Genomic DNA, 15000 nt, shown 5'->3' with positions numbered 1-15000 from the left:
GACCTTATATGGAGTGTTGACGGAGCAGCTACAATGTTAGCGTAGCCTAGCACCATCAACCAGACTCCATTCAGAAAACCAGCGTTTTAACAGTAGTTATCTTGTGGTCTTGCAGACAGACCTAACAAAGCATGACTCAGCACTTTTTACTGATCATCATCATTAAAGCACTTCAGCTTTGGCTTCACTTCTCAGAACCGGCTTGTTTAAACAACAGATGTAATCTGATTACATCTGACTGCATATATCAGTATGAACGCGGACCGTTTATCGTCCTCCAAACATCAGTGTTTAAGTCCGAGGATGAACCAGACCATGCTGCACATCTTCCTCCCTCTCATCCACACATCACCCTGCTCTGCTCCTCCTCTCCTCTCCTCCTCCTCCTCCATCTCCACCAAACTGCTTAAAGTGATAATGAGTTGTTTTTAATAATTAATTTGCATATAAAAGTCGAGCCGTCTGTGTGGGCGGCAGAAACAGATCCTAAATCAGAGTCTGGCTGCTGGCGGTGCTTCAGAGGAAAGCAGACGGAGAGGAGGAGGAGGAGGAGGAGGTGAAGAAAGAGTGAGAAGAATGAGAGAAAGTAAAGAGAGGAGACAATGAGAGGAACAATCAGAGAGATGAAGTAACAATAAAATAATTTCATTTCATAAAGCGCTACTTTGGTTCTGATGAGAAGGAGGAGAAGAAGAACATAAAGAAGAAGGAGGAGGAGGAGGAAGAGGAGAAGAAGAAGGAAGGAAAGAAGGAGGAGGAGGAGACTCACCGGAGCTGCAGCCTCCTTGTCGTAGTACTTCTTCCTCTCGTACTTGTCCCGGATGAAGACCTCCACGGCTCTGAAGGTTTGGTGTTAAGGAAGAAACACTGGGAAACAACATCACCCACAATGTTATTTATATATATATTTGTACCAATCCAATGGTCAGTATTCAGTCTACTTATTCTGTCACTTGTTCATCACATTAAATGAGATGTTATTGTCCTCTAAACAACCAACATGATGTTTGGAGACAGCTTTTTACAGAAGGACCACAAATGAAAGGAAAACTAATTCCACTAACAGATCCACAGAAATATAATCACCAACTATTTTCATCATCTGTTCATCATCAAAAGTCATTTTTCATAAAGAAATGTCAGAAAATGCTGTTTTCAGTCCCTCAGATATGGAGATCTTCTTTTCTCTGTTCTATCATAGATGTCATCACATACAACACACATTTCAAGACCTTTATTCTACATCCAAGCACTTTCCAAACCTTGGAAACACCACACTAATTCAAGTGTTTTCAAGGACTTCCAGCACCTGTGTGAACCCTGAACACAGCAAGTTTTCCTGTAAGGGAAATGTATATAATCACAAATAGAGACGGACACGGAGGAGCAGCAGGATACTGGTCCATCTGAGGCCGTCTGAAGGTCTCTGGGAGGTGGGCTTCATACTGCTGCTTGGCCCTGAAGTTACCCACATCCACCATACTCTACAGGAGAACACACACACACACACACACACACACACACACTAATTAAAATGATTGGACGCGGTGAGAATCGTCATTTAAGGTGGATTTTTAAGACTAAACGTGTCTCTGCAGTACTTCCATGCTGGTCTGTGGTGGACTTGTTTCATTGTTGGGTACCTGGATCTGCTCAGGGGTCCACTGGTCCAGATTCACAGACTTGACCCTGGAGATGTGGACCCCCAGGTTGCGGTGGATGCCGGCACAGCGGATGCACATAAAGACCCCGAGGTTCCAGGACGCCCATCGAGGGCCTGAGAGGGGACAGGAAGATTTAGACCCAGGACAGACTGGACCACGGTGGACCCAGGACAGACTGGACCACTGTGGACTTTGCCAACTTTACGAAGGTTTCTATTATTTATGATATGGTTACTGTGTTGGAGAAATATTCCTCTATATTAAAGGACAATCTGTCACCATCAGGCATTACCAGGAATGAGCAGGTAAATCATTTTTTTATGAAACGTTTCTACATTTAATCCCAAATTACAAAGCTGACTTTCTGTTCCAGCCGTGGAGTTTAAATTCTTCAAAGGTCCGCTGTGTTATTTAATACACTTTTATTGCATGTGTTCTCTGTTCCGTTCATTAGCAACAGCTTTGATGAAGAGTCACTGGGATTAAAAACGAGAGCAGCTTTGCGTTTAATAAACCCCGGTTTCAAAAACGTGAGCTTTCAGGGTCGGAGAACTCTTTGAAATCCTCCAAAAAACAGAATGGGAACAAGTAAATCGCCATGACAACGGCGTCATTTTCACTGCCCAGACATCTGGTCTGGGCCATGGACCATGTCCCAAACAGACCTGAAACCAGGTCTGTTTGGGACATGTCCACGTTGGAGCCAGACCACCATTAACCAAATCTGACTTAGAAACTAGAAAGACTAGAAACTATCGGCTGTTTAAGGCAACAAAAGATGGAGACGGTGTGATGGAGAAGATGCAGACACTCTGATTGGTCGCCTCTCTGACGAGCCCTTTGAAACCCCCGGCCATCAAACCCACGAGGCCCCTGAATCCTAACCCGCTGGTCTGGTCTGAGCTTGATCAGGTTCAGAGCTGCATAGAAACAGGTCGTCCATCACACAAAGTAGAACAGAAACAACAACGAGCCGAAACTCGGCGACGAATGGAAGGCGACCCAGAAACCAGTCAAACCATGTTAATGGCCCGGTGGCTGCAGTCGCTCAGCGCCGCCTCACCGGCATCCTCGGCGCGTTAATGCGGCGGCACTAATGCTCTCGGCGGCCTAAAGGAGCATTAAGGCGGGATGACGGAGCGTTAAGGCGGGATGACGGAGCGTTAAGCCTGAATCCGGCGGCTCAGCCGTCATAAGCCGGACTCCGTCTGTATGGATCGGCCTTCACTTCAATAAAAGCAACACAAAGCAGCTAAAAGCATCACACATGCCGACATACAGCGCACGTACGTGCACGCCTCATGGTGCACGCGTTTCACAGCAGATTCTGTGTTTCTTTAGAAAGACACACTTTCATCTGCAGCAACAACAATGTTCATGCTGGATTGAAGAAGACTTGAAACTAGAGAGAGAAGTAGGACCATAGACTTCTATACAACCAGAGAGGAGTCGCCCCCTGGTGGCCAGCAGGGAGAATGAAGCTTTGAGGCACTTCGGCCTCGGCTTCACTTTTCAGAACCTGAGGTTGACGCCTGCCAGCCACATTGTGAGTTCTATATTAACATGTGAGGAGGATTTACAGTCTGATACTTCAACATGTGTTAAGATCTAGAGTCATGGTTCAGGACTCATTCCTAGAAACCACGAAGACGGCACACACATGCACTTCAATGAATATACACACTGAGGATGAGTGACAGTGGAACATACCAATTGGAGGGGGGGGGGGGGGGGGGGGGGGGGTGACGGAGGCAGTGAGGCGGACCGGAGTCAGGTTCTGAAGCCACAAATTAAACCAAACAAGGAGCCAGCTCATTAATATTCATGAGTGAGAACAAAAGCCCGCGAGGAGGAAGTGGAGGCAGTCTTTCTTTGCGCGTTAAAGACGACGGCCTCTATCAGAGGAGAAAGACGCCATGTTGAGAGCCGTGGAGAGGCAACCAAAAGAAGCAGAACAATCTGACAAATCCCCAACAAATAATGTAACTATAGTCTTTATGCGTTGTGAACTACGGCTCCCAGAATTCATTCTGGTTGCTGTTACAGCCCCACAGCTTTAGTCTAATGGGTTCTGAACTTAGACCGCCCCCCTTCATGGACTACTCTGGTGTTTCATCATCATTACTACTATTATAAGTATTATATGTATTATTATTATGATTATTTTATTTTTATTTATTTATTACATTTTTACTTTACCCCCCTTTTACTTTTTTCTTTGAAATTTAATTTTTTAATAATAAATAACAATCAAAAATACAAATAATAATAATAAATAACAAAAATGATAACTTCCTGTATCCTCTGCACATAATAAATACAAATGTGCACATATATATACATTCACATTTTTATTTAAATATTTGTGTATATATGCATATATCCTGTAAATACATCTATTCAACAGGAGATTAACAAGAGATCCTCTTAAATCAGGAGGAGAAGAGGACCAGAGAGGAGGACCAGAGAGGAGGACCATATTGATGGAGGATGCTGATGGGCGTTTAAAGGTGCTGTGCTGCCCCCTGCTGGTTCAGTAGGGAGGTTCAGCAGCAGCTGAGGGCAAACGTTTCCTCTGTTATTACACTAATAAAAGCTCTTCAGCAGCATTCTGGTCATGGTAAACCACGAAGCTCCGCCATCATCAGAGGAGGTGAAGCCCCCCACAAGACCAGGACCCTTCTGACCCCCTCAGAGTTTGGAGGTCAGGCCAGAGACCGAGAGGTGAAGCCGTTCCTGTCAGCGCTTCTGATTCTGGTCTACTTCGGTCCATCCTGGTGCAGGATCCTCCTCAGGCTCTCTGGGGTCCTTCAGGTCGGAGGACTTCTTTAAACCCTCTCTGAGGCTGAGTTGTGATTTTGGGGCAGCATAAATAAAACTGGATTGAACTACAAATGACTGTGACGTTGATGGAGACGGATCAGAGCGGGTTTAAAATGGCTTAAGATGAACCACCATCCATCATCACCGCAGACAGGAAACTGCAGACACTATAAAAGATCAAATAAATCCAGCTTGTATTTCTACCTTAACTCAGTCGACCAGCGGAGCTTCTCAGCGGCGACCGCGAGGAGAAACCTGCACGCCTTCAAACACGTGTACAACTGCAGGCGAGTGTGTGCGTGTGTGTGTGTGTGTGTGTGAGAGTGTGTGTGTGTGTGCGTGTGTGTGTGTGTGTGTGTGTGTGTGTGAGAGTGTGTGTGTGTGTGCGTGTGTGTGTGTGTGCGTGTGTGTGTGTGTGTGTGTGTGTGTGTGTGTGTGTGTGTGTGTGTGTGTGCGTGTGTGTGTGTGTGTGTGTGTGCGTGTGTGTGTGTGTGTGTGTGTGTGTGTGCGTGTGTGTGTGTGTGTGTGTGTGTGTGTCTGTGTCTGTGTGTGTGTGCGTGTGTGTGTGTGTGTGTGTGTGTGTGCGTGTGTGTGTGTGTGTGTGTGCGTGTGTGTGTGTGTGTGTGTGTGTGTGTGTGTGTGTGCGTGTGTGTGTGTGTGTGTGTGTGTGTGTGCGTGTGTGTGTGTGTGTGTGTGTGTGGCTGTGTGTGAGTGTGTGAGTGTGTGTGTGAGTGAGTGTGAGTGTGTGTAGATAGGCACGAGGGTGGAATTACAGCTGAGAGGCTGAGGTGAGTCACCACGGTGCTGATGTCATAGCTGCTCCACCCAGGTGGCTGATGGGAGCAGCAGGTGGCTCGGGGACAAACTCCAAAACAAACCGATCAATGTGGGCGATCAATCAGCCACGGAGAGATCTCTTCTTAATTTAACAATCAATAACATCTAATAGACTCCCTCAGCCGTGTTCGGCGAGCAGAGCATCCACTTCAAGCCATTCTCATAGACTGCTATACAACCAGAGAGGAGTCGCCCCCTGGTGGCCAGCAGAGAGAAGTAGGACCATTTTCTCATAGACTTCTATACAACCAGAGAGGAGTCGCCCCCTGGTGGCCAGCAGAGAGAAGTAGGACCATTTTCTCATAGACTTCTATACAACCAGAGAGGAGTCGCCCCCTGGTGGCCAGCAGAGAGAAGTAGGACCATTTTCTAATAGACTTCTATACAACCAGAGAGGAGTCGCCCCCTGGTGGCCAGCAGAGAGAAGTAGGACCATTTTCTCATAGACTTCTATACAACCAGAGACGAGTCGCCCCCTGGTGGCCAGCAGAGAGAAGTAGGACCATTTTCTCATAGACTGCTATACAACCAGAGAGGAGTCGCCCCCTGGTGGCCAGCAGAGAGAAGTAGGACCATTTTCTCATAGACTTCTATACAACCAGAGAGGAGTCGCCCCCTGGTGGCCAGCAGAGAGAAGTAGGACCATTTTCTAATAGACTTCTATACAACCAGAGAGGAGTCGCCCCCTGGTGGCCAGCAGAGAGAAGTAGGACCATTTTCTCATAGACTTCTATACAACCAGAGACGAGTCGCCCCCTGGTGGCCAGCAGAGAGAATGCAGCCTTAAGGACCTTAGGCATCACTGCTCAGAACCGGAGGTTTCCTCCTGGTTTTCTCTGTGTATCCTCATGTGAACTCTGTGTAATTGAGGTTCAGTGCTTTAGCTTCCACCATGATGATTAAATGTTATTTCGATTAACATCGAGACATGATGAGCAGCAGCAGTAAATAAGGATGAAACTGATTCCACGTCGGAGGTCTGGTGCTACAGATTACACGTCAGAAGGCGGCATCGGCATGGTGATGCCGCAAAAGACGCGTCATCTCAGCCGTAGGTCGCCTAAAGACGAGGCGTTCACACTCCACTCAAGTGTGGGAATTTCATGCTTTCATGCTTTATGTGAAGACGTTTAAGTGAGTAAACACGATCCCGTGGGATATTCGCCAAATCAGTTGTGCAAAAGATTATGTAGTAAATGTATTTTGTGGCGTTACTTATCTCTATTGCATGGCACATTTAACGTATATTTAAATACATTGTTGTGTGATGTAATGTATGCCGAATGAAGGACTGGTCCCTAAAGGTTTGTAAAATCATCCTGGGTCGAAGTGCTGTTGGAGTCCGTGCGTGAGAACGTCAAACTTTCAGATTCATGAACGGAGTCTTGCTGGGTTCCGCGGGGCATCGCGAGCCGGAGGGAAGGTTTCGGCTGCAGCGACACCGGACCTGCCGCGTGCACGATGACGTGTATGTCCGCGCGGGACACGCAGCGAACAGAACTACACCTCTGGCCGCACGCGCCACGCACGTTTTCCGCTCATACATAATAAACCAGTCAAGGACGCGACATCGATACGAGCATAAAACATAAATAAATAAAACCCGCGTCAAGCTCGCTGCAGCCATGCAACACACAACCGGAACTACGCGCCGTTGGATTTCAAAATAAACTTGCATTCCGAACAAAAGCCTCCAATGCTCACTGAACATTAAAATCCGAACATTGCCTTTAACATGTCACTAATTCAGAGTCGGATTAAGGTTAAATGTACATAATCAGTCAACGTGTGAGCCGGATTTATCATCACGAGTTATCAATTAAGCGTACAATACACTCATTAAAACAAGATGACATAGTTCACCAGTCGTCATCACGCCTGGTGGTGTTTATTGTCTCAAAAAATGCAAGTAAAAAAAATCGGTCCCTTCGTTATATGCAACAACAAGAACTCAGTGAGCATTTTATTTTGAAAATGCCAAACGGAAGAAGCATTTCTTTAGTGGCCAACTTGACAGATCTCATTCAATAGTCTTTATTTGGCTTAATTCTGACTGGACACGCGATAAATCCGCGTGTTGTCAAACGTTAATGTCGTGAAAATGAAGGGAAGATACATATTAATCGGAATTAGCGTTAAACCCGTCGGTGTGTAGCTGCTAAGCTAACAGCAACAGCGTTCAGCTCCGAAGGAATATCAGTAACGTTACACAGACTCTTGCTAGCTTTAGGTTTTTAACGCTCATGTTACGACATGTTAACGTTTTTACCTTTCGCCTCGCAGTCGGCGCAGAACTTGTTGTGTTGCTCCCGCAGCAGTCCGGACAGGATGACCTGATGCTGCTCGTTCAGCTTCTGCGCTTTTTCTCTCTCCGACCGCGTCGCCATCTCGAGCGGAAGTTTGGGGAGTTCGAGTCCCCGTTCGCGTCGTTAGTCCCCCGATCTAAACCCCGAACCAAGGTCCGTCAAGCTCGCGTTGAGAAGCGGTGGGACATCCCCCTCGTAGCCGCCCCGTAGCGCCCTGAACCCGGCTAGCATGAACCTGCTAACAAGGTGATGTGGAGCAGCAACAGCATCATCCCTGCTGCGTTCACGACAGTCGGAATTTTGCGAATCTGATCAGAAACGTGAATCAAACACACGAACCAGCATAAATCAGTGGATTAAAATGTTGCCGTTAGACTTCGTTGTTCACCAGGACTCAGATGGGTGAACTTGGTTTTGCTTTGTTTGTTCTTTTATTAAGTTAAATTGTTTATTTTCCTCGAGGGACGACAGCTGCAAAATAACAGTTTGCTAAACCCGGCATAATCTTTTCTTGTTCAAGCTGAATGTTTTATTGTGCATCGTCTACCGCTTATCCTGTATTCAGGGTCGCGGGGGGGCTGGAGCCAATCCCTGCTGTCATTGGGTGAAGGCAGGGTTCACCTGGACAGGTAACCAGTCCATCGCAGGGTCGACATGTAGAGACAGACAACCATTCACGCTCACATTCACATTTAGGGTTATCAATGAACCTATCCCCATCCTGCATGTCTTTGGACTGTGGGAGGAACCTGGGAATCGAACCCGGGACCCTCTCGCTGTGAGGCGACAGTGCTACCCACTACACCACCGTGCAGCCCCGCGTTGTCTTGTCTTGAAATTAAATAAATTAAAAATGAAATGACAAATTACAGATGTCCGGCTGAGTTCAACCTCATTAACGTATTCCAGGCTGTTGATCAGCGAAACAACTAAATCGATTTTCTTTAAATGTTTACATTTTACATTTAGGGCATTTAGTGACTATCAATAAGTACATTTATCAGAAGAAAGTGAAACAACAATTTATGATCACGATCAGTAATAAGAGTAACGTAGCCCCCGACTGGTCAGTGAAAGCATCTTTGAGCATATGGAAAAGCACTGCATAATACAGGTGTATTATTATTATCAAAATAACCAAAAAGAGGCGTAAAACAACGACAGGGACGATAAAGGGAAAATAAAGAGATGCAAAACGACCAAAAAAAGATACTAAATAACCACGAATACACCAAAAATGTAATAATCAAAAAGAGGTGTTAAACCATGCATTATTAATAATAATAATAATAATAATAATAATAATAATAATAATAATAACTGGGATTTATACAGCACCTTTCAAGGGACCCAGGTACACATTTGGATGGAATTGAGGTTGCTAGTTGAATCATGCTTCACTGACTCACTGTGACCTCTGTGACCTCTGTGGGATCTCAGACTTCTCTGCAGCCCTTTCAAGCATTTACAACTCTAAACTCTGACACCTAGTGGACACTTGGGACCAGTGCAGTCAATATCTCATCGTCTTAATGCCTCGATAACGACCTCAGGTTCAGGTTCTAGTTCTGGACTCCTGTGAATATGGGTCGTAGTGATCTCGTTGGTCTGACTGCAGCTTTGAAGCTGCTTCATCGACTTTTAGATGAAATCCATCAGATCTGTGGTTTCATTCATATCTTCAGAACACAAAACAAAATGTTTCTGCACAACGACTCAGCGACACTTCACCAGCCCTGAATAATAAAGAGTGCAAGAAGCCGTTTTAGTTTGGGTTGCATGAAACATGTACTGTATCACGTTTAATGTCAGACAGTAGGACCGAGGCGAGCTAGCAGCTATTACTCAACACAGGAATAAAAACAGCAATTAAAGTACATTTCTAACAAGGTTAATTCCATTTTAAAAAACTGTATCATTATAAAAAAAACTTGACACTGAGAGAAAGTATCAGTAATTAAAGAAAGTTAAAACAATTACAATAAATTAATATCAAATATATACGTATAAAGTAGCACATGACATGTCACTATGTGATCGTAGCAGAAGCTTGAAGTTACCACACAGAGAGATGATCCAGGATCAGTGAGACTTTTAGCTTCCTGCTCTTCAGTGTTACAGACAGGAAACAGGAAGTGTCACCATGGGGATGGCTCCACCCACAACAATGTTGAAATGAACACGCTTCAACACAAACTCCCTCAGGTCGCCACTCTGGAGATGATCACACTGAACATTTAGGGAGTAAAATGACCTGTGACCTCACAGTACACTAGTTTATTAGTGTGATGATTTCCCAGCATGCACCAGGTTAACGGGGGAAATGAGATTGTGACTGTAACAGCCACAATAAAATGAGGAATATTGTATTTTACTGTTAAATGTCACCATGTGAGGTCATAATGAGATTTACTGTGAAAATATCACAGGAAATCATTTTGACACATTTCACATGAAGGCCCGTCGCCACTAGAGGGCAGCACCGGCTCATTCTGTCAGTCAAGTCCTGCATCCTGCAGGGAGACTCGGTCGGACCAGCAGACTGTTTCAGCCTCTTTCAAAGTCAAACTGGGAGGTCGATGACATCACGGTGCAAATCCAGCATCCAGGGTTTTCTTCCCAGTTTGAGAAAAATGTATACATTTTAAATTTTTTTTAAAAATGAGCCGTGAGAATAGCAACATTCCCTTTAGGCCGATCTACAGAAGCAACCAGGTTAGAATTTGTTGCAGGGAAATTGAAGAAGAATATGCGTTAACTTGACCGTCATTGAGCTAATACCTGCCGTCAAAATGTAGCCGATAGAGAGGCTAAGCCCCGCCCCTTATTCTGGAATAAATATATAATACGTTAGTCATTGACGAGAGACAAAACATTCTTTGATCCTGTACACATCCGATGTTTGAACTACGACTCTGGTCTCACTTAACATACGTCACCATCATGTCCGTTATCTTGGCTAGCTAGCTAGCTCGTGTTTTTATCAGCAGAGAAGCGAAGGAACAAGTGAGTTGTTGTTAGCGTGAGAACATCACGTAAAAAAACACACAAGGACGGTAGCTTCGGAGACAGACATCACGACGCAACGTTTGGGTTTGTTGTCTTTACAGTTACGTATTTTCAGTCCGATACTTACGAAATGCAACTTTCTTGATGTGTGAAATTATCTTTTAAATTGACAAATATCACGTGTGTGATTTCTACACCGTTGACTGTCAGACTGATTTTTTTTCCCAAAATAAGTCACGTTGTGGTCGACTGGAGGGGGCGGGACTTATAAAGGAGGTGAAAGGGCGAGGCCTCTGACATAGCAAATAATACGTATGACAAATATTAACAAACTTCACATAACTTCCGGGTCTCAAATCAATGAACGTGTTAATAATAATCGTTAAATAATGATATACAGAAGTCGTTGTGCTTTTTTGGTCGAGTATTCGTATGTAAACATTCGATGAAGCTGTGAGTTCGGAGAGAATCCTAAACTACTGATCAAAGCTGAATATCTGTCCTCGGGGAGTCCGGAGTGTTTTTAGGACGAACAAACAGCAAACTAACGTTAAATAATGTGATTACGAAGTTAATGAGATCCCGCGTCCGGAAGGTAACATTGAGAAAACATGCAACAACTCTCCGAGACTTGCTGCCCGAACCCAAACCCTTAGAGGTCAATGCCGTACCTCAGTGGTCCCAGAGTGTCGGGTTACCTTCTAGACCAGATGTCCAAACTCGGTCCTGGAGGGCCGGAGTCCCACAGGGTTTTGTTCCGCCCCAGTAGGTACATTTTTTTAATGATTGTTCGTAGAAAGGTTTTTGTTGTTGAAATGTTCAATGTATTTCATACAACCATTTTTGTATTTTTTTGTTTCTTTTGTTTTTTGTAAATTGTTTGTTTTGTAATTTTTTTAAATATTTTTTTATCTATTTTTAAGAAAAAAAACTTTTGAGAGGTTTTTGGCAAATTAATTACATTTTTTGAGACATTTTTGAGTTAACGTTTTCAACATTTGAAGCAGGTGAAGCTTTTTACCAATTTGGAAGGAACAACAACATGCAGGACTCCGGCCCTCCAGGACTGGACCTGGACTCCTGATCTAGACCCTCATCTAGGGAGCTGATCTTTCTGTTTCTGTTATTTCCACACGACCTGTTTAGTTTGTTAGTAACTTGCTAACTTGAGTATTACGTCAGCAAACCACAACTTAAATCCCTAATATGTTAGCTTAGAAAACATTTGCAAAGAAATAAGAGCAATAATCTAAAGGTAGCTGCATGTTAGCATTGCTTTAGCTAGCTAGTTAGCTAGCAAACAAAGTACTTGCAACTTCTTCAGATTCCTTGGCAACGTGTTTCTAAAAAAAAACTAGCGGTCAAGCTAACCACTACTTTTATCGTTAGTGTGTTGTTAGAAAGTCAAATTGGCACAATAAAAAAACCCGCTGATGCTAACGTTAGCAAGCTAGCGGAGAGTTCAGTGTTAGACTCAGTGATGTGTCGGTAAAATGCTAATGTCAGCTGGGAAACGATGTTTGATTGTCGGGAGGAGTTGAGTCCGGGTCTAAGAGACGACCCCGATGTTTGCTCTCTGATAAACCAGATCAGCCGGCTACGTAACGCGAAGCGTGCACGTAAACACACCATGTGGGAAATTTGCAACGTTCAGGCGCGTTGACTCCTTCACCGAGGGTTAATGTTTGACATCATGACTCAGCAAGTAAACGCCGGAGTTAATGTTTGACATCAGCAACGGGGTTCATCTCCTGGATCAGGACAAAGTCTGGGACCAGTCACGTTTAACGTTTAACTTCTGATTCAACTTAATAACTTTAATAACGTGAAACAAACAAATAAAATGCAAATAGAAACATTTCCGGCGGTTAAAGTGTGAGACCTGTCGGGGCGACGTCGTGAAGTTGAGACGGTGTCGTGTGAGACCTGTCAGGGCGACGTTGTGAAGGTGAGACGGTGTCGTGTGAGACCTGTCGGGGCGACGTCGTGAAGGTGAGACGGTGTCGTGTGAGACGCGTTAACTCGTCGGCAGCTCGTTAGCGGATGTTGGTCGTTGTCTTTTTGCCGTCTGCAGATTAAAAACATTGATTCTCTGATTAACAAACACAACTACATTTATGGGAATGTTTTTTTTGTTGCCTTGATTACAAATTTAAAAAAATACAAAATGATGTACTGATTGTAATTAAGGAAATTGTAAAATCTCAAATTCATTGTGTTTCAATCTGCATTATAATTCTTGGATGGACGCCAAGTTATTGACTGACTTTCTGAGCGCTAGCAGGACTAGGTAGCCTGCAGACCGCCGTTACTATGGTGACAGACTGTTACTATGGCGACAGACTGTTACTATGGCACTTTGTTTGTTTTCTTTTTCTCCCCACAAGCCCAAAAACCATCAGTGACCTGTGTTTGGTCGTACGGTCACTGAGTCGGACTGGTGTTGGTCAGCAGCATTATCAGAAGAACCGAAAGGTCAGGGGTCAAGAAGAAAAGGGTCGCAGAGTTCACAGGACCGACTCGATTGCCTCCGGCATGGCCGCCGAGGCTTTGGTCTGGTGTGTGACAAGCGGTGAGGTCTCCTCCTCAGCCTGGACGTTGGCCACCGCCTCCACCCGGACCTCCGCCAGCTCCTCGTCCTCCTGCTGCTTCTTCTTCATCTCCTGCTGGTTGATGTGGTGCAGGATCCCGGCACCCAGAGCATCGCCCTCCACGTTCACCACCGTGGTGGTTCGATCCCTGCAGTTAGAGAGGAGACAGAACGGTCCACTCTGAGCAAAAGGGGAGGATTAAATACGATGGTTTGGTTTTACATGTATGAGATACAATCGGTTAGTGAGAGACCAGAACGGACTATGTGGAGGAACCAGACCGGACTGTCTGTGGTCCCCCAGAGGTCTAGATAGTAGCTCACATTAGTCCAGAGACCAGACCAGACCATGTGGAGGAACCAGAGACTGTCTGTGGTCCAAACAACAAGGTCTCTGCTTTATTTATGTCTAGATGACCTTATATGGAGTGTTGATGGAGCAGCTACAATGTTAGCGTAGCCTAGCACCATCAACCAGACTCCATTCAGAAAACCAGCGTTTTGTCTGGGACTTCAGAGTTATATCTAGAGTATTTCATTGAGAACTAGAGGAAAGGACTGAAAACAGCTCCACATATCAGCTCCACAGGGAACACAAGGCCGAGTGTCTTATCTTACAGCTGTTCCACAACACAGGAAACAAACCGGCGTGACCTTCGTAACGCCTGCGAGCCGTCTGGTGAAACATGTCAGCGTGTTCGTGTTTGACCCGCTGGCTGTGTGTTCGCTTTCACTCACACGATCCAGTCGACGGCCAGCATGAGCGACAGGTCGTTGGTCGGCAGGCCGATGGCCTCCAGGATGATGGCGATGGTGATGATGCCGCCGGCCGGGATGCCTGCTGCTCCCACGCTGGACGCCGTGGCCGTTACCCTGGAAACCATGATGTGAATGAGCATCAATATCATTGTGGATGAAATGGGACAATCTCTGGTTTTATTTTTTTATTATATATTTTTTATGTTTTATTTTATTTGTATTCATTATTATTATTATTATTATTATTTAGTATTATTATTTATTTCTTTGGTTAATTTATCATCATTATTATTCCTTTTTTAAATTTTTTGTATTACTATTATTCTTCTTATTCTTATTATAATTAACACTCTTATACCTTCTGATGTGTATTTGTATATATAATTACACAGGAGAATGCAGTAAGCATTATCATTTATTTACTTATTCATCATTAAATTCTATTTACTTCTTATTTGTAAGTATCAGATGTGTGTATAATTATCTGTGTATATGTGTAGATGGATATCCGTTTATTTACTGAAGTATTATTTATGAATATATTTTTGGACGTCTGAAGGAGAGAAAACAAAGGAGGAGTGTTGGAGTAATGTTCTTTTACATGGTTCGTTTTAAATGTCAACATTAATGGATGGAATAAGAATAATAAAAAGTAAATGTGAGAGTATCGTCCCCCTGAACTCACAGGATGGTGAAGATCTGTCCGGCGTTCAGCTCGTGGTTGTTAAGCTGAGCGATGAAGACGGCGGCGACGCACTGGAAGATGGCCGCCCCGTCCATGTTGACGGTGGCTCCGATGGGCAGGATGAAGCGGCTGATGCGTTTGTCCACGCCGTTGTTCTCCTCCACACATTTGATCATTGAGGGAAGAGTCGCTGAGCTGGAGAGGAACGGAGACACACCGTCGTCATGGCAACGTCACCCACAGCTTTTTACAACCAGTAAAAGGAAGTGACCATATTTGGAGGGGTGACAGGTGGATCTGATGAACACAAGCAGCAGACCAGAACCC

General features: G+C 44.7%; 2 protein-coding genes across 5 annotated transcripts in view; both read right to left on the bottom strand.

Moving 5' to 3' along the window:
• The window catches only part of LOC311021113 (stromal membrane-associated protein 1-like), a 17033-nt gene extending 9114 nt beyond the window's left edge, over positions 1–7919 (bottom strand). For all 4 annotated transcript variants that reach the window (XM_084021472.1, XM_084021469.1, XM_084021471.1 and 1 more), the window contains exons 1-4: positions 7594–7919; positions 1644–1777; positions 1399–1484; positions 770–839 (exon numbers count right to left, since the gene is read on the bottom strand). In XM_084021472.1, coding sequence (XP_083877598.1) covers positions 770–839; positions 1399–1484; positions 1644–1777; positions 7594–7711 — 408 coding nt within the window. In that variant the 5' untranslated portion in view covers positions 7712–7919. The remainder of the gene's footprint in view (positions 1–769; positions 840–1398; positions 1485–1643; positions 1778–7593) is intronic.
• Positions 7920–12461: 4542 nt separating this feature from the next.
• slc1a4 (solute carrier family 1 member 4) overlaps positions 12462–15000 on the bottom strand; it is a 12546-nt gene continuing 10007 nt past the window's right edge. The window contains exons 6-8 of the mRNA XM_084021439.1: positions 14674–14868; positions 13968–14102; positions 12462–13378 (exon numbers count right to left, since the gene is read on the bottom strand). Coding sequence (XP_083877565.1) covers positions 13147–13378; positions 13968–14102; positions 14674–14868 — 562 coding nt within the window. The 3' untranslated portion in view covers positions 12462–13146. The remainder of the gene's footprint in view (positions 13379–13967; positions 14103–14673; positions 14869–15000) is intronic.

This window comes from Eutrigla gurnardus, assembly GCF_963514095.1.
Source record: "Eutrigla gurnardus genome assembly, chromosome: 11".
NCBI lineage: Eukaryota > Metazoa > Chordata > Actinopteri > Perciformes > Triglidae > Eutrigla > Eutrigla gurnardus.
The sequence above is the reverse complement of the archived record's forward strand: the minus strand, read 5'-3'. Positions and strand labels throughout refer to the sequence as shown.